At 34.9% G+C, this 23,678-nt stretch overlaps 1 protein-coding gene across 2 annotated transcripts in view; it reads left to right on the top strand.

Annotated features, from left to right (window-relative positions):
• CUNH12orf4 (chromosome unknown C12orf4 homolog) overlaps positions 1–23,321 on the top strand; it is a 49,243-nt gene extending 25,922 nt beyond the window's left edge. For both annotated transcript variants that reach the window (XM_055315607.1, XM_055315608.1), the window contains 8 exons: positions 1,637–1,743; positions 3,368–3,565; positions 4,481–4,609; positions 7,149–7,223; positions 12,542–12,744; positions 20,972–21,029; positions 21,659–21,726; positions 22,606–23,321. In XM_055315607.1, the coding sequence (XP_055171582.1) occupies positions 1,637–1,743; positions 3,368–3,565; positions 4,481–4,609; positions 7,149–7,223; positions 12,542–12,744; positions 20,972–21,029; positions 21,659–21,726; positions 22,606–22,698 (931 nt within the window). In that variant the 3' untranslated portion in view covers positions 22,699–23,321. The remainder of the gene's footprint in view (positions 1–1,636; positions 1,744–3,367; positions 3,566–4,480; positions 4,610–7,148; positions 7,224–12,541; positions 12,745–20,971; positions 21,030–21,658; positions 21,727–22,605) is intronic.
• Positions 23,322–23,678: the final 357 nt, after the last annotated feature.

Below are 23,678 nucleotides of genomic sequence, written 5' to 3'. Positions count from 1 at the left end.
TGTCTTTTTCAAGCTTCAGTCTTGGGCACGCCCCATATATTTGGGGCTTGGGTTTGGAGCATTCTCAGCATTTCTACCTGTGCCACTGAAAGGTCTCTCTTGTCTCCTGCACCCTTCAGTGTTTCCTTGGAAAAACCTGGTGGAGGCCAATGGAAAAGAATTTGCAAGTACATGCAAACTTCCCTTGTGCCTGAGGCTCATAGCTATTCTAAATTTGCATGCTAGCCCATGCTTGGCCTTTAAGAGTTCATTAATATTTTAGCAATTTCTTATTACCTTCTTAAATTACAGCAACTCCTTTCTACCATGCTCTGCCCAAAATGAAAACTATGTCTCCTGTCTGCCCTTGGAGGGATTTTACACTTTAGAATTGAGTTTACTTGGTTGCCATGTTACCTCAAATTTCAGAAATGTTATGATTTTATAGATTATCTGACTTTTTCTTATTGTTAGGGTGGGAACAACACGTTCTTGTGGCTTTTTGCATCCTACAATAAGGAAGTTTTATTAATATAAATTTATTTTTATGTTTTAGTTTGCCACATAAACTAATGAAGTTAGTGAATCTAATGTAACCTGTTTGGAATAACCCCAAAAATGTAGTCCAAAATGACTATCATAGACTTAGGTCATCTTCATACCATGAAATTTGAATTTACAGTTATACAGTCATACAGCACCTATTTGGAAACCTTTTCAGCAAATAAGCAAGAACAGAGTAGAGCAAATAAATAAGAACAGAGTAGGGAAAAAAAAACAGGGAAAAATTAAAAAAATAGAAGATGTGAATACATCAAAATGAACTTCATCTTTTTTATTATTCCTTTATTTGACTTATTAATTTTAAATTTTTGTTTCTATCACTTCACCTATTTTTTTAAAGATTTTATTTATTTATTGATGAGAAACCCAGAGAGAGAGGCAGAGACATAGGCAGAGAGAGAAGCAGGCTCCCTGTGGAGAGCCTGATACGGGATTTGACCCTGGGATCAGGACCTGAGCTGAAGGCAGGTGCTCAACCACTGAGCCACCCAGACGTCTCATACTTCATCTATTTTTTTAGTTTTGCCTCGAGCCAGCCTTGATAGAGGATATATTATTTTAAATTTGCCATTTTAAAATGTAAATCACTTCATTTAATCATTCTTAGACCACATGAGTTGATATTCTAATAACTAGAAATAATCGTGCATTACTTACTGTAAGGAAATGAAAGAACAAGTAAGGATTTTTAAGAAATTTTGGTGTAGAAAATGAGTGGGAAATATCAGTGATGGTGACAGAACATGAGAGACACCTAACTCTGGGAAATGAATAAGTGATAGTGGAAGGGAAGGTGAGCAGGGGGTTGGGGTGACTGGGTGATGGGCACTGAGGGGGGGCACTTGACTGGATGAGCACTGGGTGTTATGCTATATGTTGGCATATCGAACTCCAATAAAAAATATATATATAAAAAGAAAAATTTTGGTGTTTATGCTTCTCCCTTGTTACCATAGATTAAGGAGTAGTTTAGGAATACATTAAGTGGTACTCTCAGCTTTCATTTTGTGTCATTGCATTGTAAACCTTTCTTTCCTTCACGAAAAGTTCTTGACAAATAGACAAAGCATTTGAATAATTTTATTAATTTCAGTGAGGAAATTAAAGTTCAACCGAGTCAGTTCAGAGAATCTGTAGAAGCAAATGGAAGGATTTATGAGGAGCAGAGAAAGTTGGAAGAAAGTTTTACCATTCACTTAGGTAAGTGAATTCATTTTTTGTAGGCATAATTTATTGTACCTTGGGAAGCTTTTTTTATGCTGTAAGAGAAAAATCCCTAGCATATGAGTACAAGGTACCCTTGTTGTTTTTAATTACAAATTATGTCCTGCTCCCAGCAAGTCAGAAGAATGAAACTGGAGCACTTTCTTACACCATGTACAAAAATAAATTCAAAATGGATTAAAGACCTACATGTGAGATGGGAAACCATCAAAATCCTAGAGTAGAACATAGGCAGAAACTTTTTTGACTTCAGCCATAGCAACTTCTTACTAGACCTGTCACCAGAGGCAAGAGAAACTTAAGCAAAAATGAACTATTGGAACTTCATCAAGATAAAAAGCTTTTGCACAGTGAAGGAAGCAGCAAAACTAAAATGACAACTGACAGATACAAGTTAGTTAGTATCCCAAATCCATAAAGAACTTATCAAACTTAACACCCAAAAAATAAATAATGCAGTTAAGAAATGGGCAGAAGACATGAATAAGCACTTTTCCAAAGAAGATACCCAGATGGTTTACAGACACATGAAAAGATGATCAACCTCAGTCATCATCAAGGAAATACAAATCAAAATCACAATGAGATACCACCTCACACCTGTCATAATGGCTAAAATTAACAACATGAGAAACAACAGGTGTTGGTGAGGATGCCGAGAAAGGTGAACCCTCTTGCACTGTTGGTAGGAATGCAAACTGATGCAGTCACTCTGGAGAACAGTTTGGAGGTTCCTCAAAAAAGTTAAAAATAGAGCTACCCTACAGTCCAGCAATTGTACTACTAGGTATTTACCCAAAGGATACAAAACTACAGATTCAAAGGAGTACATGCACCCCATGTTTATAGTAGCATTATCAACAATAACTAAACTATGGAGAAAGCCCAAATGTCTATCAACCAATGAATGTATAAAGAAGATGTGGTATATATATATATATATATGTACAGTGGAATATTACTCAGCCCTCAAAAAAAGAAAGCTTGCCATTTGCAACAATGGGGACAGAGCTAGAGTGTATTACACTAAGTGAAATAAGTCAGTCAGGGAAAGACAAATACCATATGATCTCAGTCATATGTGGAATTTTAGAAAGAAAACAGATGAACATATGGAAAGGAGGAAAAGAAAAAAAAAATAGAGAGGGAAATAAGCCATAAGAGATTCTTAATAGAGAACAAAAGGGTTGATGGAGGAAGGTAGTGGGGGATGGGCTGGTGGGAGATGGGGATTAAGGAGTGTATTTGTGATGTGCACTGGGTGTTGCATGTAAGTGACGAATCACTGAATTCTACTCCAGAAACCAATATTGCACTGTATATTAACTAAAATTTAAAATAAAGAAAAAATATGTCTTGCTCCTATAGTTTGTTGGCTATACATTTTCTGTTTTAGCTAATAATAAAAAATAACATTATTTTTTTAAAAAATAGGTTAAATCTGAATAGTTATTAGAATTGGAAATTGGAAAGCCTATTTCTGATTATTTGTAGCACAGATTTATCTGAATTCTTGCCATAGAGATTTGCATCCTGTTATACTGGATTTTTGCAGCTGTCTGAGTTTCTTTCTGGGACTGTTGCCCACCCCACCCCCCAGGAGCCCAGTTGAAGACCATGCATAATTTGAGATTGCTGAGAGCAGATATGCTGGACTTTTGTAAGCACAAAAGAAATCATCGAAGTGGCGTGAAACTCCATCGACTCCAGACTGCACTATCGCTTTATTCTACGTCTCTCTGTGGCCTCGTTTTGCTAGTAGATAATCGAATCAATTCCTATAGTGGTATTAAAAGAGGTAAGTCAACATTACCATATTTATTTCATTAAATTTTCATTCTTACAAAGAAAGGGATTACAGGAAAACAAAAATTTTAGTTAGCCCTAGTATCCTAGTAGCCAAGCAACACACATACCTAGCCATGACTATTTTAGATATCTTTCATACTTCAGCATGGGTAAAGTGCTTCAGGATATTTACTTTTTCTTAAAATTCTATTATAAGTAATGCTCTTATAGGATTCTTGCTTCAAGGCATAACCAAAAGAATAATCAAGCTATAAATGTATTCATTTCAGAAGCAGATCCTGGCTCAGTGAATTTTAGTTCATCCCTTTGTCCTTTCTTCCTAGATATTTTAGATAGCATATTTCTTAAATGTGCTAGGTAAAATTCTGTGTTCCCTCTGTACAACTCACTCTTTATGATTATTTTAAAAATTTTATTGAGGGCACTGAGGGGGGCACTTGATGGGATGAGCACTGGGTGTTATACTGTATGTTGGCAAATCGAACTCCAATAAAAATATACAAAAGGGAAAAAAATTTTAAATATATAATGTATATTAAAATGTATAACTTTTTGAGGAAGCTTGAATGGAGTTTATTTCCCATGATAAATATAAGAACTTTCTTGTATTTTTTAGCATTGAGGTAACTGTTATTTAAAACGGTTTGGAATTTTTAAAAAAACAGTTTGGAACTATATGAAAATTTCCTTGTTTATTAATTGTTTACTCTTTCAAGTGATTGAGAGATTAGGTTTCTGATTCGAACAAAATCACTTTCCCCTCATTTAAGACATAATTATTGAAAGGACAAGTATAAGAAATCACACTTACGAATTTTATATTTTATTCCTCCTAGCTGTCATTGTCTATAATACTATTTGATAGTTCACCTCTAGTAGTTTATAAATGTTTTGGGTCCCTTAGATTTTGCCACAGTTTGCCAAGAATGTACTGACTTCCATTTTCCCCGAATTGAGGAGCAACTGGAAGTTGTCCAGCAGGTGGTACTTTATGCTAGAACCCAGCGAAGGAGTAAGTTGAAAGAATCGCATGGTCAGTAAAACTCAAAATTTTCAAAATTTTACTTTTAGTATTTTCTGTCCTTAAGCACTCTAATAACATATGGACCATTACTAAAATACAGAAAGTTGTATTGGTGGAAAAATGGAAGAAAGAAATTAAAAACAAAATTCAAGCTCTCTAGAAACTTGAATTCTGTTCTTAATTTCCTTTTTTGCATGATTTTGTCCAATAACCTTAGCAAAAACTGTTTTTAAATTTAAATTCTATAGTTAAACTTGAAGTACTCAGTGGAAAGTCAGTGGTCTTGTGATACAAATTCTATATCTCTAAAGTGGACATAATTTACTACCTCAAAAGGGCAGTGAAGTGATAGAGTAAATGTTAACATAAAACATACACTTAATGTGCTCCATCTTTCATCCTTCTTAGGTAGCAGGAAGTCAATTATAAATCTTATAAGAATTGATTTTGATTCGATTCAGTTTTCTTTTGAAAAATTACTATGTCCAGGACTATACTATAGCAGCACCACTAGTTTTGATTCCTGCTCTAGGGAAGTGTGGCTTTGCTTTGGCACTGTGTGGTATATGTGACAGAGCCAGGCTGTGTTAGAAAACCATATGGAAATATATCCAAACAGAGGGCCTTTCAGAAAATTCCAGTGTGTCCTCTTATTCTTCTACCATCTTCTTCCTCCATTTCATTCAAACTAGCAGTGATGTGATCAGAAACATCTTAATATTATTCTTAGCAGTGACTAAAAGCATGAAGATTGAGATCATGACAGGTGTGGGAGAAGGAGGAGGATTCTAAGTATATTTATGAGAGATAGAAAGTGTGCAGCAAATGACAGGAAGTTTGCAAACCACATATGGTTAAGGCAATGTGTGTAAATCATGGTATTATTTTGTTCTTGTTCAAGCAACTATTTTGTGGTTTAAGTGAGTCAGGGAAACAAGCAGGTCTATAAAAGACAACTTTCTGAAAGGAACCCACATGTTGTCATAGAAGAGCTCTGTGAAAATACTTTCTCTGTTTTTTCCTTTTCTGTGCATGCCCACGTATGTGTTCTACACATTTACATCCTGATACTCAAGTACCTGTTTATTCTAAGGCATTCCATTATTTTCCTTACTGTGTTTATCACATTAGAATCTCTCTATAATCCACAATAACAAGCCAAAAGCAATTTTGTTTTCTGCACCATTTTATATACATTTTTAAATGAAAAATCATCATTTCTTAGTATTATAAGGTATTACAATTACAGCATGGAGAGAGGAATGGACTCTCAACTGTTCTTATTCCTTTAGTAGGGATTTTGTTTGTTCATCCCCCATGTGAATGAAAGTCCTTATTTATCATTTCTTTTGTTTTCTGTGCCATGATTGGACATTTATTCGAGCCTATCAGTTGCATGGGTCTGTATGAGAAACAGACTATTACATTCAATATAGATTCTGGCAACACAGAGCCTCTTCTCTCTGCCTTTCTCTCCCTCTATCGATAAAATATGTACATTTTCAAGGTACAGTGATATGAATTATTCAAAGTAGTGACTAAGTAAAAATATTAAGTTTGATTTAGAACATTTTTGAAAATATAATTTCCCTTGGTATTTTCTGTTTACGTATTTGAAGTTCTGACAGTTTTCAACTGATATTCTGATGCTGACAGCCATCCCAAAATAGTTTTGTACTTAATTGGAATACACATATACCCTCATAAAGATAGCTGCTTTGAATGCTAATATTCATTCTGCATTTTTGAGTTTTAGTAGAAGATACATTTGAATCTTATAAGAAATCTATTAAAAATAGATGTACATATGTAAAATAATTTGTGTCCAAGTATAATATATGATCAATTGTGATGTATCTTACTTTACCAATATTTATCCTTCTAAATAATATCATGCCTTCCAGAAAGAAAGAAAGCCTGTTGAATATCTAAAATAAAAAGTTCCCATTTGAAACAAAATCTCACAAATCTGAAATAAATTGTATATGGTGTCAGATAAGAAGTAACAGATTTCAAAATGGGCTGAATATCAAGTGGTTCCTGGTACTACTAACCATTTGCTTGTAATCCTGAACAAGTTATATCAACAACAATGACTCAGAATCTAAAAATAAAGATGGCCACCCTACAACTATCTAACGAAGTTGTTTTATGTGCAGTTAATTTAGTGCACTGAGCCTCCCAGATGAAAAATAGGGTGATGGCAAGTCAAATGTGGTTAAGACCATAGGGTTTGGAATCTGTGTGAGTTCAAGACCTGGTTCTACCACTTACCGTGCATCCTTGGTTAAGTTACTTAACTTATGTAACCCTCTGTTCCTTCATATATACAATCAAGATAGTAATAGTGCCTACCTCATGAGGTTGTGGTTATAGGGGTTTTGTGAAATCCAATGAGATTATACATGTAAAACATGTATCAGAATGTCTTGCACCTAGCTATCCTTAGTAAGCTTTTTGCTGTTATTGTGATTGTTTAGGGAGCAGTAGAATTAATGTGTTTTCATATGTTGTTATATTCTTTCATGCTGTATTATCTCATGAATAGATTCTGGAAACCGAAATGGAGGAAGTGACGATAAGGCTAAAAATGCTGACAGAAACTATTTAAATATTTTACCTGGTAAGTGATATTTTATTTGAAATTATGATTTTCTTATAATCACATCCGTAGACATCATAGATTTGAAATAGAAGTTCTTATGGTGTACATTATAAAACAGCTTGTCAGTGTATCACTTTGAAACAACATTGTATCTACAGAATATACTTTCATGGATGTTCTGCAATTTAAACCTTTTTTTAAATTTTATTTATTTATTCATGAGAGACACAGAAAGAGAGAGGCAGAGACACAGACAGAGAGAGAAGCAGGCCCCATGCAGGGAGCCCGACATGGGATTCAATCCCAGGACTCCAGGATCATGCCCTGGGTGGAAGGCAGTGCTAAATGGCTGAGCCACCCAGGCTGCCCTAAATTTTTATTCTTATACTAGTACTGGACTTTCTAGTTATATACAAGAAAAAACTGTTCAAACAATTGCATAAATTTGATTGTATTTGCTATTTTAAGTTTCTTCTGTTATACATTGTTTCTTAGTTTCTTAAGTAAAGCAGAAGTCATTTTTATTCTGCAATATAAACAACACTATGGATGGAAACAGTTGAACTTGTAGAAAGAACATGAGTCATATAATTTAGAATCTTCCTTATTGGGATCCCTGGGTGGCGCAGCGGTTTGGCGCCTGCCTTTGGCCCAGGGCGCGATCCTGGAGACCCGGGATCGAGTCCCGCGTCGGGCTCCCGGTGCATGGAGCCTGCTTCTCCCTCTGCCTGTGTCTCTGCCTCTCTCTCTCTCTCTGTGTGACTATCATAAGTAAATAAAAATTAAAAAAAAAAAAGAATCTTCCTTATTTCCACTTCCCCATAAATGTTCCTGCTTCCCATTTCTTTAATTTCCTTTATTATTTTTTGATAGATCACTTATCAACTGGAAATTCAGGCTCTTGATCCTCTTCCAGATTGAATTCACTCTGATGATCCTTGGTAATGTTTGTATGACAGGGTATAACAAGGAAGGCATATCTGTTCACAGGCATAAAGTCTTTTAAGGTAACTAGTAAAGTTTGCAGTTTCTTAAATAACTAGGTTGTTTCCTCTTTCTATCCCAGATCTTCTACATGTAGGACACATTCCATTTAACGTAAGCAGATAGCATCCCCCTTTCTGGTATTCATCTTGTTGGTCTCAGTCAGTTAGCTTGTGGTCATCAGCTTCCCAACTCCCTCCCACCTTCAGAGATCCTACCTTCGAGGGTAATGTTAGAGGCAGGATTACATCACCACATGCTGCTTCCTCCACTTTGTGGAACAGGAAACTGTCCTCCTCTCTATCTAAAAATACCTTCAATTAGACAGGATTTATTGTATTCTCTGCACAGATCCATAATTTAAATCATCCATATTTTGTGGCTTTCTTAAAATGTGCCAATCTCATTACCTATTCCGGAGGTACTGATGTGTGGGTTTTGTTTTTTTTTTTTTTTTCAACATACCTCTTTTTTGCTATATTTATTTCCTTTCTTGCTCCTTTTTGGGAAATGCCTATAGGTTAGTATCTCTCAGTATCACCACCAAATCAGGAGGATATGTCACAGTCTGCATTAGAAAAGGAGTATCAAACTATTTGATTAGATATGCTGACAGCATCTGAATTTCCACGTGTTTAAGGATGCCTACACAGCCAGAAAGTTTACCAGAGATGAACAAAGATCCAAATTACAAATGCTTTTAAGTTTTCAAGTTGCAAAAGAAAATGTAGGTTTGCTCTATCATTATCTAAGTATTTATGGGTTACATCATCTAATTCTCACAACTTTGTAAGGAAAGCAGTCAGGCATTATTCTTCCCAATTCATACATGAAGTACAGAGGATCTATAAATTGGATTGATTTGCCCAAGATCACTCAGCCAATAAGTGCTTAGACCAGATTTTCTCAATACCCAATCTAGTCCTTTTTATGCTACATCACAATATTTTGATTACCACTGCCAACTCTTTGACCCCCATTTCACTACTGGGTAAAATGAGGCCAAGAGACAAGTCATGTAAGGTCGAACAAAGCAGTGCCAATTTGAGGATTAGGAGCACCTGACTCGTTCACTAAGTCATTGCCTCACCACTGGACCATAGCCCATGTTTAATGCTGCCACTCTCCTCATCTAAATGATCAGCCAGTGTTGAGGAAGTAATACACTTCATTGGGTCCAAAATGATATTGTCTCATACAGTCTGCCAGGTTTCTAATAAGCAGTCTGCATCTTTTATTGCCTTTCAGGGAAGTTGTAACTATATTCTTCCACCAGACAATTTTCCTTTTCCTTTTTTTCTAGTCTATTTTGATGTCTCTGTCACTTGGGCCTGTTAGTGGCATCCATGGGTACAGTTTACAAATACTGGTAACTACAAATGAGTAAACATTGTGCTAATGTATATCAAGTACTTTTAAGCATATTATTTGTTTATAAGTCAATATAAGTAAGATAATGACTTTGAAGCAAGGGGAAGCAGAATTTGTGAGAGCAGGGGTTAGTGATGGAGGTATAGTTCTTAGAAGAACTTTCTATCTAAAAATACCTTCAATTAGACAGGATTTATTGTATTCTCTGCACAGATCCATAATTTAAATCATCCATATTTTGGATGATTGTCAATTGTCTGATTGACAATTCCTAAAATTGTCCTATCAGAATTTCCAGGGAGGCATGTGTGTTGGTAAAAACATACTCTTTTTATGTTTGCATATTTCACATATTTAGATCAAGAGAAGCTGCAGAATATAAAGGCTGATGGCTAGGGTGGCTACACAGAAAATGGAGCAATTATAGGAAGCATGGATTTTAAGGCTTGATAAATGCTGCTCTGGCATTCAGTCTTTATGCATGAATAAATATTCATCCAGTCATTCAACAAATATGTATTTAGTACCTTCTGTGTACCAGGCACTGTTCTGTGTGCTGGAGAGAGAACACTAAACAAGATAGATGAGATCCCTATAGTTGCTGAGCAGAAACAATGGTCTCTGATAAAAAGCTTTTGCTCAGCAAAGGAAACAGTCAATGAAACTAAAAGGCAACCTATGGAATGGAAGAAGGTATTTGCAAATGTATTATCAGGTAAAAGGCTCGTATCTAAAATCTATAAAGAACTTATCAAACTCAACACCCAAACGACAAAAAATCTGGTCAAGAAATGGACCGGAAGGAGGGGTCCCTGGGTGGCTCATCAGTTTAGCGCCTGCCTTCACAGGGCGTGATCCTGGAGTCTTGGAATTGAGTTCTGCGTCAGGCTCCCTGCATGGAGCCTGCTTCTCCCTCTGCCTGTGTCTCTGCCTTTCTCTCTCTCTCTCTCTCTCTCTCTCTCTCTCTCTCCCTCTGTGTGTGTGTCTCTCATGAATAAATAAATAAAATCTTTAAAGAAAAAAAAAAGAAATGGACAGAAGATATGAACAGACATTTCTCCAAAGAAGGCATACAAATAACCAACAGACACATGAAAAAATGCTCAACAACACTCGGCGTAAGGGAAATACAAATCAAAACCGCAATGAGATACCACCTCCTGCCTGTCAGAATGGCTAAAATTAACAACTCAGGAAACAACATGTTGGCGAGGCTTTGGAGAAAGGGGAACCCTCATACTGTTGGTGGGAATGCAAGCTGGTGCAGCTACTCTGCAAAACAATATGAAGGTTCCTCAAAAAGTTAAAAATAGAGCAACCTTATGACCCAGCAATTGCATTACTAGGTATTTATCCAAAGGATATAAACATAGTGATCCGAAGGGCACTTACACCCGCCTTTACAGCAGCAATGTCCACAATAGCCAAACTATGGAAAGAGCCCAGATGTCCAGCAACAGATAAATGGATAAAGATGTCTTATATATATATATACAATGGAATACTACTCAGCCATCAGAAAGAATGAAATCTTGCATTTGCAAGATGGTGCTGGAGGGTACTATGCTACGTGAAATAAGTCTGAGAAAGACAAATACCATGTAATTCCACTCACAGGTGGAATTTAAGAAACAAAACAGATAAAAAAAAGAAAACAGATGAACACAGGAGAAGGGAAGGAAAAATAAGAAAACAGAGAGGGAGGCAAACCATAAGAGACTCTTAACTATAGGAAATGAACTGAGGGTTGCTGGGGGAAAGTTAGATGGGGAGATGGGGTAACTGGGTGATGGGCATTAAGGACGGTACTTGATGTGATGAGCACTGGACGTTGTATGCAACAGATGAATCACCGACCTCTATCTCTGAAACTAATAATACACTATATGTTAAATAGAATTTAAATTAAAAAAATTTTTAAATAATCTCAAAGAATTTCAATGCTGAGAAGAAAATTAGAACAATGTAGAGGACAGTAAGTGAGGGCTGTCCTATATTAGATGGGACAGTTGAGGAAGAGTTCTCTGAAGAGGTGACCTTGGATCATCATTGGTGATGATTCAGCCATATAAGAATCTTAGGAGAAAAACTTGGATAAAGCAGCCCTGATTTAGAAACAAGCTCTGTGTGTTTGAAGAACTTTACAAAAGCCTGTGTGACTGGGGCAGAGGAGGGAGTGGGGCAAGAGGACCTCAGACAGATAGGCAGTGTCCTGATCATATAGGCCATGCAAACCGCAATAAAGAGCTTGGATTGTTTTCTGAATGAAGTATAAGCCTGTTGGACGATTTTAAGTAGCAGAGTGATGTAATCTGATTTATATTGAAATTGTTTTGCTTGCAACTGTGGAAATGGCTTGTAAGTAGGCAAGACTGGGAGCAGAGAGATTAATTAAGAGGCTTTGACAGAAACCTCAGTGGGGATGATAGTAGCGTGAGTTAGGGTAATAGCTCAGATTTGAGTTATTTATTGGCAATATTACTGAAAGTAGTTGATGGTGAATTGTAGAGTAAGGAAGAGATACTGAAATAAAGTAATTAAGGGCAACTTCTGTGTTTCTGCCCTGTGCCATTACTAACCGTAGGGAGATTAGATCCACAATTTGAAATGGAGAATGCTGATTTAAGGTGTGGGGAAGACAGGTAATCAACCTGATTTTATGTGTTCACTTTGAATTAAGTAGGACATTTGGAGCATTTACATCAAAATAGTGGTGAGTACTCATTTGATTTACTTACCATGTGGTCGTCACTTCATACCAATTTATGAATCTAATGCAGAATTGGCTACTGTCTTTTTTTTCATAAACTTTCCAAGAATAAAGGAGCAGTGGCTATATTTGCTTCCCGAGGCCAATAAAGGTTCCTGATATACCTCTCCTAGTTCAGCTCATTGACTGCCCTAATTATAGTTATTTATAAAGCCTGTTGATGAATGTGATTTATTCATTTGAAAATCATGATTGTATTTGGTGTTCACAGGAGAATTTTACATTACACGGCATTCTAATCTCTCAGAAATACATGTTGCTTTCCACCTTTGTGTGGATGACAACGTGAAATCAGGAAACATCACTGCTCGAGATCCTGCTATTATGGGACTCCGAAATATACTCAAGGTTTGCTGTACCCATGACATCACAACAATAAGCATACCTCTCTTGCTGGTGCATGATATGTCAGAGGTAAGCAGATAAAAGAATATCATAATTTTATAAATATGTTAACCATCATATTGTGTAATAACAATAATAATAATAATCCACTTTACATTTTAAAAGTACCTTTTAAAAAACTAATGGACTTTTTTATCTCATATCTAGTTAATAGTATTGAGTGACATATGATACAAAACAGTGAATAATCCTTAACCATTTATGTTCAGAGAATTATAGCATTATCCTATAGTAGGTAAACTAGAAAATCAAAATTAGCTTTAGCTGTGGATAAGGCATGTGCTCCTCTTCTCCTCCCTCCCTCTTCTCCCCCTCTTCCTCCACTTTTGTCTTAAGTGGCATTAGATTTATCTCCACATTCATATTTAGCCTACACCAACATTAAAATTAGTTTGCATTATCTGAGTATGCATTAATAGGCAATAGAAGGAGATACTAGATAACAGGAAGAAGCCAGCCTCATTTTAACATTCTCAAGAATATTCAAGAATGCTTTTTAGATAATACAAGTGTTGACCCCTACAGTTAAAATATGGCATAATTGTCCATTTATTATGTACTGTGCTTTGTTATATATTTTGAAAAAAAAAATCTTCCCATGGCTGTTTGCTTTCTCTCCTGTTTTCCTTCTCATCCACATAAAAACTGGTTAGAGGGGATAAGCTGAAGAAATAATACAAAGACCAAAACCTCAACTTCTAATAGTCTAGAGAAACAAAGTTGCCTCAAAACAATGGGTGTAGGCAAGTCCTAGGAGAGCTAGTAGTCCAGCCTGGAGATGAAAGACCCATATAAGCAACTTGGTGCCTGCTGGTTTGGAAGTGGCTTTTTTTTTTTTTTTTTTAAACCAAATGGCTTAATGAAATTGTGAATGTCGGGAGGGAAGTTTGACCACTGATTATTAAAAGTTATTTCCTGAAATAAAATATATGTATAAATGCTGCTTTTTAGAGCAAAACACCTTGTTTCATTAAAAGAGGCCATTTTAAATGCAATAACCTATGTAAATACACATTACAAAATCAATTCCAGATAAGATGAGGTAATTTTAAATGATTTACCACTTACAACCTATTTGTATTTTTATCAGACACATATTTCAATTAAGAGAATTCTGGATTATCCTATGAAAGCTGCATCAAACTGCCTAATTTCTTGTTCCATTCACGTATGTAGTCTAAGTCATACCTAATATGGTATCAACAGAGATTGACAAACATGATTTGTTTGGGGTTTTTTCAACTGTAGCTTTGTAGAGTTTTAGTTCCATCAGGAATGTTTAGCCATTGTTAAGTTATCATCCCTAACTAGTCCATCTATAAAAGTCTCTGGAGAATAACAATGAAGGTTTGTGTTGAATTCCAGCCACAAGGAAACATCCAAACATTTCTGCAGCTGGACTCCTGGTTAACCAGTTTATAAAAATGGTTATATGTAGGTGGGAAACAACCTCAAAAACAGTATTTCCAAAAGTCACTAAGTTTGGATTTACTTCCAGACATCTGATACTACTAGCATTCCCTCTCCCACAATGTTACAAAAGTTACATGTTTTAAATTGGGACAGCCAGCTGCAGGACATTAAGTTTGTTTCCAAAGTGTCCATTTTAATTCACAAAAGTATATTGAGCCAGGATCCTCCCATTTGTTGTATTTAAACATCCATTCAGGTCAAGAAGTTTATTCTACAAACTCAGACAACACTGCACAGGATATAGAGTTAATCTTTGTTTTAGGTTTCATGCAAGAGTCCCAAAGCATTTTCAGGTGTTGTTTACTTCCTCTAACAAACAGAATTTCTAGACATCGGTTACGTTTTAGAGTGTGCACAGTAATGACAATAATGTCTGAAACAGCCCATATTCTGTGATAGATGGAGCTAAAGAAATTAATCACAGTTTAAAAAAAAAAGGAAAGGAAAAAATAATCTATCAATAACCTATCAGCAAGAAGAAAGATCCTGATAATCACTAGTTTACCTCTGTAGATATTTGTGATCTGAAGAAGCCAAGCTAACCTGGTAGATGTGGAATGAACCTGCAAGCCAAGAATCCTGAGTTGCTGATTTCTTTTTACATATTGCTGTTAACTTGTTGAATAATTTGGGACTTAGAGGTTTTCATTATTATAATTGTGGTTGATGATGTTATTTTTAAATTTTTATTAGAGTTTGATACACAAATAGAAAAGTATACATAAGTATATGGCTCAAATTTTCATACACTTCACACACATGTAACCAATACCCAAATCATAGAACAGAATATTACCACCACCCCAGAAGCCACCCTCGTACTCCCTTCCAGCCACATGAACCACACTCTCTCCATGAGAGTAAATGTATTTTTTCATCTTAGAAAGCTGAAAAAATAGATTATTTAGGCTTGTTTTTTGTAGTTTATATAAGTGGGATCATATAGTACATACTCCTGTATCTGGTTTCTTTCACTCAATAATTATGTTGTAAAATTTACCCATATTATTGTCTGTGGTTGTAGATTGTTCATTCACATTGTCATATAACTCCATTGTGGCTAGACCACAATTATTTAGCCATTCTACTATTTATGTACATTTGGGTAGTTTCTAGGTTTTGATTATTATGACTTATGTTGCTATGAACATTTCGGTATAGAAATGTTGGCATTTCTGGTAAGTATATACTTAAGGATGGAAATGTTAGGTATCATGATATGCATACATTTAGCTTTGGCATTTACAATAAAATGGTTTCCCAAAGTGGTTGTACCTAACCCATTGTTTTTGAATGTGAAAAATAAGAAAGCCACACTGTTCCTCACCTTCAGGTAATGACTGAGAAACTGATTAATGAGTATTTCAGGTACCTGAAATACGTCAGAGGCTGAATAGAAAGAATATTCTTTCCGTTTCTCCCATGGGTGCATGAACTCAGGAAATAATTCTGATATCTAATTTTCAAGACATACCAATTAAATCTTAATCACCTCTGCAGTTCAACTTTACCCTTATCAGAAGATTCAAGTTGAGTAGTCAAAGTATGGTAGAAGGTATTGTCTGCAATTATAATCACAATTGACATTTAAAAAAATTTTAATTCCAGTGTAGTTAACATATAGTGTTATTTTAGTTTCAGGTATACAATATAGTCAACACTTCCATACAGCACCCAGTGCTCATCAAGATAAGTGCACTCTTAAATCTCCTTCAGCTAGTTTACCCACTCCCCCTCCCCTCTATTAACCATCAGTGTGTTCTCTACGGTTAAGAGTCTGTTTCTTGGTTTGTCTCTCTTTTTCTTCCTTTGTTTATTTGTTTCTCAAATTCCACATATGAGTAAAATCTTTCTCTGGTTTATTTCACTTAGAATTATACTCTTTACATCCATCTATGTTGTTACAAATGGCAAGATTTCATTCTTCTTATGGTTGAATAATATTCCATTGCATATATATATACCACTTCTTCTTTATCCATTCATCTTATTGATAGACATTTTGGCTGCTTCCATAGCTTGACTGTTGTAAATAATGCTGCAATAAACATAGAATGTATATATCCTTAGAATTCTTGGTTTTGTATTCTTTGAGTAAATACAGTAGTATGATTAGTGGATCATAGGGTAGATCTATTAACTTTTTGAGTTTTTCTGGAACAGAAATCATCATTAGGTCAAAGCTAAGGAAATCTGCATAAACTGTGGATTTGTTAATAATAGGTTATCAATAGCAATTCTTTCTCTTTTTGGTTACTAATTTTTTTATTGTACTGCATGTAATGCACCCAGTAGAAAGACTAATCATGTATTCAGGGTTTTATAACTGACAGCAAATAGAGAACCTTTAGTGAGATAATTGAAGTTTGACCGTATTTGATTAAGTTCAATAAAGATACACAGGGTACTTGGAAGATCAGATTCTACAGCTTCCTCTCTCTACTAAGGCTTCTAATTCATCTGGTTCCTTAAATGATAGGAGAGGAGCCATTATTATTATTATTATTATTATTATTATTATTATTATTATTATTATTATTATTATATTATAATTATTCCTGACATTATTTGGTTAGAAAACATTTCAAAATGAAGTCATAGGTTCTCTGATTAAAATATGTTTTCATGCCAGTTGTTAAAATGGAGCCAGTGGGGTGGGGTGGGGGACTGTTTCACTTTACTGTCATCACCAGAACTCCTGTAATGCCACAGTTGTAACTCTACACTGTAGAAAAAAATCCACCATTAGTCTACTATTGCTGTAGATGTATACATCGCTGAAAACCCCAAGTGAATTAGAATTACTAAGGATTTTCCCTGCTGTTGTTTGATATAGTCTACTCTCTTTATTCTTGATGGGTGCATAGACAGCCTCACTGTTAGTACTATACTAATGTAAAATGTTAATAATAGGGGAAACGGAGCAAGGGAGTATATGGGAACTCTGTGTACCATTTTCACAATTTTTGTGTAAACCTAAAATTGTTTCAAAAAATAAAATCTGGGATTTTTTTTTTAAGATTTTACTTATTTATTTGACAGAGAGAGTGCAGAAGCAGGGGAAATGGCAGGCAGAGGGAGAGGGAGAAGCAGGCTCCCCGCTGAGTGAGGAGCCTGACATGGGGCTCCATCCTAGCACTCTGGGATCATGACCTAAGCTGAAGGCAGATGCTTAACTGACTGAGTCACCCAGGACCCCTGAAGTCTAGTTTGTTTTTTTTTTAAGCCATCAGGTTGATACCACTTTGGATCTACTAAAATAGTAAAAATGTTAGATAATATTTCAAATACCATTTAAAAGTTCAAATGCTGGTGAACATGTGAAATTGGGTGGCACATACATTGCTAATGGCTCGTGTAAATTGATATAACCTTTTAGAAAAGAACCTAAATTTTGATCGGAGAAAGACAATTGTCATATGGTGTCACTCATACATGGAATATAAGAAATAGTGAGATGGACCGTAAGGGAAGGGGGGAAACTGAGTAGGGGAAAAATTAGAGAGGAAGATAAACCATGAGAGGCTGCTAACTCTAGGAAGCAAAGTGTTGAAGAAAGGGAGGTGGGGCAGTGGATAGGGTAACTGGTTGATGCGCATTAGGAGGGTACACGATGAGATGGGCACTGGGTATTATACTATATCTTGGCAAATTGAATTTAAATAAAATTTTTTAAAAAGAATCTAAATTTTGTTTCACTGATCTATACAAATAAATAACCCAGAAAATTATTTAGTAAACAAAAAGGTATATATATATGATTACATATTTTATATATATTTATATATGCACATATATATATAACTTCATTGATGAATAATAAATGTAAGAAATATATCAGAAATATGTGTTTATATTTATATTATTTATAAATAATAAAATAATAAATATGCCTAATAGTACAATTTCTGGTTTGTGGGGTAGTTATTATTAAGTTTCTGAGGAACATCCATACTATTTTCCAGAGTGGCTGTATCAGTTTGCATTTCCACCAACAGTGTAAGAAGCTTCTCTCTACTAGGTACTTACCCAAAGAATACAAAAATATTAATTTGGAGGGATACATGTGCCCTAATGTTTATAGTAGCTTTATCAACAATTACCCAAATTATGGAAAGAAACCAAATGTCCATCAACTCATGAATGGATAAAGAAGAGTGGTCTGTACATACAATGGAATATTACTCAGACATGTTGCCATTTGCAACAACATAGATGGAGCAGGAGAGTATTATTCTAAACAAAATAAGTCAGAGAAAGACAAATACCATATGATCTCAGTCATATGTGGGATTTAATAAAACAAATGAGCAAAGGGGAAAAAAAGAGAGAGGGAGAGGCAAACCAAGAAACAGACTCTTTAACTATGAAAAATAACAATCTGATGGATATCAGAGGGGAGGTGAGTGCGGGGATGGGTGAAATAGGTAATGGAGATGAAGGAAGGCACCTGTGATAAGTACCAGGTGTTATATGAAAGTGTTGAATCACTATATTATATACATAAAACTTATATTTCACTGTATGTTAACTAACTGGAATTTAAAGAAAAACTTAAAAATAGTGTATATATTTTTTTAAATAAATTATGATACATCAATTTTATAAAACAGCAGTTTTTAAATATGTGTTCTGAAGATCCCCCTATGATCTTAGCTCCTCTTTGGGGCTCAGCAAGATTAAAAATATTTTCTTAACAATACTAAGGCATTATTTGTCTTTTCCATTCTCATCCTTTCATGAGCATCAGTGAGTTTTTCCAGAGGCTTTATACAACAAATTAAATGCAGAGCAGATATGAGAATCCAGATGTCTTCTATTAAACCAGGCATTAATGAAATTTACAGATATGTAAACCGTGGCCACTCTTCTCACTTAAATATTTTTGTTTAGGGAAATATAGTTACTTTCTACTAAAAAAAAAAAAAAATTGTTGAGAAGCCTGGGTGTCTCAGTCGGTTAAGCGCTAGACGATTTCAGCTCAGGTTATGATCCCAGAGTGGTGAGACAGATTTCCCTGTCCCAACTCTGTACTCAGCAGGGAGTCTTCTCCTCTCCCTGCCCCCTGCTTGTGCGCATGTGTGTGCTCTCTGTCTCTCTCTATCCCTCTCTCTCTCAAATAAATAAATAAATCTTTTTTAAAATATGTTAACATGCAGTGGGTTTTTCATTGTCATTTTTAAGTAAAATTGATTATTTTGCATATTGCTGTCCAGTTTTCCCAGTCCCAATTGTTGAAGAGACTGTCTTTTTCCCATTGCATATTCTTGCCTCCTTCATTGAAGATGAATTGACCATATAGTTGTGGCTTCATTTCTGGGTTTTCTATTCTGTTCCATTGATCTATGTGTCTATTTTTGTGCCAACACTATACTGTCTTGATGACTACAGCTTTGTGATATAACTCGAAGTCCAGAATTGTAATGTAATTGTAAAGCATGCCTTTGCTTTGCTTTTTTCAAGGTTGCTTTGGCTATTCAGGGTCTTCTGTGGTGCCATACAAATTCTAGGGTTGTTTGGTCTAGCTGTGTGAAAAATGCTGTTGGTATTTTGATAGGGATTGTATTAAATCTGTAGATTGCTTTGGATAGTATAGACATTTTAACAATATTTTTTCTTCCAATCCATGAACACAAAATGTCTTTCCATTTGTTGTGGTCTTCAATTTTTTTCATCAGTATTTTATAGTTCTCAGAATACAGATCTTTCACCTCTTTGGCTAGGTCTATTCCTACGTATCTTGTGCTTCTTGGTGCAATTGTAAATGGGATTGATTTCTTAATTTCTCTTTCTGCTGCTCCATTATTGGTATTTTTTATATTTTTTATATTTATATTTTTTTATATTTTATATTTTATATTTTTCTGTTTTAATTTCTACTGTAATAACTATCAAGAGATAAAAATCCACATAGACCAGCTCGTTGGTGCATTAAGAGAGGCAAGTGATGTGATGAGCACTGGGTGTTATACACAACTGATAAATTATTGAACACTACATCTGAAACTGATGCAGTATAAGTTGGCTAGTTGAATTAAAAAAAAAAAAAAGCTCACTAGTGTCCTCATTGATTTTTAAGAGTGTAAAAGACCCTAAGACCCAAAAAGGTAGAGAACCACTCTAATGAAATAATAAGTGTATATTATACTTATGATTATAAAGACTTGCAACATGGAAAAGTAATTCTGGTGATAATGAAAAGTAGAATTTAAAATGGTATAACCACTGATCATAACTATAGAAAATTATAAATGAGTCAGTTATAGTCTGACAATAGCATTCATGTGTGCATTTGATCAGAGACTAGAAAGGAATGTAGAAATGTAGGTTTGGTAGGTGGCTGGGATGGGATGTTTGTTTATTTCTGTTACTTTTATAATAGCATGTTATACAATAAAAGAATTTTAATGCATTGTTCAGATATTATACAAGTTAATGGAATTATTCATGCTAAAATTGAGAGAAATTAGAGTTCTTATGTCACTTTATTTGTCTTTAGAATTAATTATCTAGAAAATTTTAAAGGTATGTTTATTTTTAAAATTTTATTTACTAGAATAATTAAATTGGTTTGTACTCCACAAATGTAGTCCACAGCTATAAAGAGTTATACTGAAGGACCAGAAGAAACCCATCTAACATTAGCAATAGTTGCTTGAATCTTCACAAAGTAGATGGTCAACGTTATAGATAAAAGATCTGATTTTTTTTTTTTTACAAAGTTCTGTTAAAAACCTATGATTTGTTTTGATTCTCTTTTTAGGAAATGACTATACCATGGTGCTTAAGGAGAGCAGAACTTGTGTTTAAGTGTGTCAAAGGTGAACATAACCTTATATTTAACGTGACTTTTATTTATTAGTCCCAACTATTGAAAGTAGAACAACCCAAGAGAAGATTATGAACAATTACCTCATCTGGTGCCTCGGTTGAAAGTAGTTTAACAAGGCAAATATTTTTTGTTAAAGATTGTATTTATTTATTCACGACAGAGCAAGAGAGAGGCGAGGGAGAGGGGGAAGCAGGCTCCATGCAGGGAGCCCAATGTGGGACTTGATCCTGGGACGCTGGGATCACGCCCTGAGCTAAAGGCAGATGCTCAACTGCTGAGCCACCCAGTGATCCCTTTACTTATCTTTCTCCAGTCACAAAATAAACAAATATCTGGCCTTCTTGAAATACAAGTATATTTGGATGTTAATTCTGTTTTGCTCTGATTATAGCTTGCTTTCTATTGCCTTTTTCTTAAAAAAATAAAAAAAAAATAGAACCACATCTTCAATTAACCTTTAATAACCTGCTTTAGCTTCATTGTATGGAGACTAAGTAGAGCTTAAGAAAAATGCAAGACATGAAGCACCACAGTGAAAATACAGTTTATCTCCATAAGGGACTGGTATATTTGAAGACCAGAACTCATAATTCAGCAAAGTATGTTGTTCTATTTTAGGTTTCATGATGGAAATGGCCTCATGGGATGGAGGCATATCCAGGACAGTACAGTTTCTGGTACCACAGGTATGTTATCTGAACAGACCTCTCCCCTGTTTAATCTCTGTTATAATATTGCTCCCACATACAGCTAGGCACACTGTCCTTAAACTCAATATAACATAATAAAATGGTAACAGCTTTATATATTAAGGGGAAAAGTGGATGCCATAAAGGCATTTAGTTTATTGTCAAAGATGTCAGTATCTACCACTCAAGGGCTCTTTTATTTAACCCCAAAACCAAATTTCATTCATCTTTTTAAATTTATTTATTTATTTTTCTCCTTTTTTCCTTTTTTCGTTTGTTTTTATTGAAGTTCACTTTGCCAACATATAATGTAACACCCAGTGCTCATCCCTCCTCAGTATCCATCACCCAGTTACCCCAACTCCTCGCCCACCTCCCCTTCCACAATCCTTTCTTTGTTTCCCAAAGTTTGGAGTCTCTTGTGGTTGGTCTCCCTCTCTAATATTTCACACTCCGTTCCCCTCCTTTCCCTTAATCCCTTTCACCATTTCTTATATTCCACATATGAGTCATTCATCTTTTATTTTTTCCCTACATTTATGTTCTTCTAGATCTTGAAGAATTCATTTAAAAGGGCATTAGCAGAAAATGATTCTGTATTCCATATAGAGCTTAGCAAAATTAGTGATGCTTTTATTACTGATTACACTATCTAGGGATTTTTCTGTTAATTAAACTTATTATTTGATGTAAACAATATAGGTTCTCAGAAGAAAAACACTCCTTGCCCATAACCAAGCAATTGCTTTGAAAGAGAATTTTCATATACCATTCTCCATATCAAGGACAAGTTCATATTTTAAATCACTGTAAAATTTTAAAAATCAATGATGATTTAACAGGTGTGAACTTTTTTTTTTTTTTTACTCCTTACAGAGTATTTCTGAAGAAATGTTTTATCAACTTAGTAACATGCTCCCCCAGATCTTCCGAGTATCATCAACACTTACTCTGACGTCTAAGCACTAAACCTTAGAGACTGACACACTGGCAGAAGAAGACTGTCAAACTTTCCAGGAACTTGAGCTGTGCTTGGATTCTGTCAAGCAAAAGAAGCCCAGAAAGAGAACTTGTAATTCAGGCCACAAATTGAGTCATGATCTATGTCTGTAAAACCTTCCAAAAATTCATATACTATATAGTCTAGTGATCAGCCTTTTACTCGTACATTTATTCTTAAATTTTCTTTTTGAAAAAAATCTTTTTTTTCTCCTGTTATGCACTATCTGTGAGTATTAGTAAGTTAAAATGTCCTACACATCATACCTGGACACCTGATATAGGAGATTGTTAATTGCATTTTCATGGAGACAGTTGACTTTTCCAAAAGGTCTGAATCATATCAAGTACGAGATTTAACCATAAAAATAAAATATTTCTTTTACTTTATTTGCCAAGCAAAAATTAAAACGCACTGAAGTATACATTGCAAGTCTGGATTTCTTCTGAAAAATCTTTGTAGAGACACAAGCATATGAGACAAATGTGCTTATTCTTTTAAATTCTCCTGTTTCAAAGACTTGTTTTTAGTGTGTTCTTTTAAGGTTTTATAACTCAGGGAAAAAAAAGAGGAAAGGATTTTGAATTCTTTACCTTTGTCTCATCTTCTTTATATGAGTTTGCCCTTGTTTATTAATAACATCTCATGGGAAATAGTATGCTTATTTGTAAGCCCAATGGAAAGTTAGTCCAAACCAGCACCTGGCAGGATTTTAGTGCTTATCAACATTATTACAATCAGACAACAAAAATCATTTTTATTTCTCCATCCTGCACTGCATTCTCAACTTCCTTAACTTGATTAACTTGTTAACTTGATTAACTTGACCTTGATCATTAACTTCTTCCTACATTCTATTGCTGATAACTATGTCTCCATTTCTTTCTCTGCTCTGTTTCCTCTCCTTTTTCATCATGTTTCCTGCTTTCTCAGATAATGCATATCACTT

The sequence above is a fragment of the Nyctereutes procyonoides genome, unplaced genomic scaffold (genome assembly GCF_905146905.1).
Source record: "Nyctereutes procyonoides isolate TBG_1078 unplaced genomic scaffold, NYPRO_anot_genome, whole genome shotgun sequence".
NCBI classification, from domain to species: domain Eukaryota; kingdom Metazoa; phylum Chordata; class Mammalia; order Carnivora; family Canidae; genus Nyctereutes; species Nyctereutes procyonoides.
Note: the sequence above shows the minus strand (reverse complement) of the source record. Positions and strands in the feature narration are given on the sequence as shown.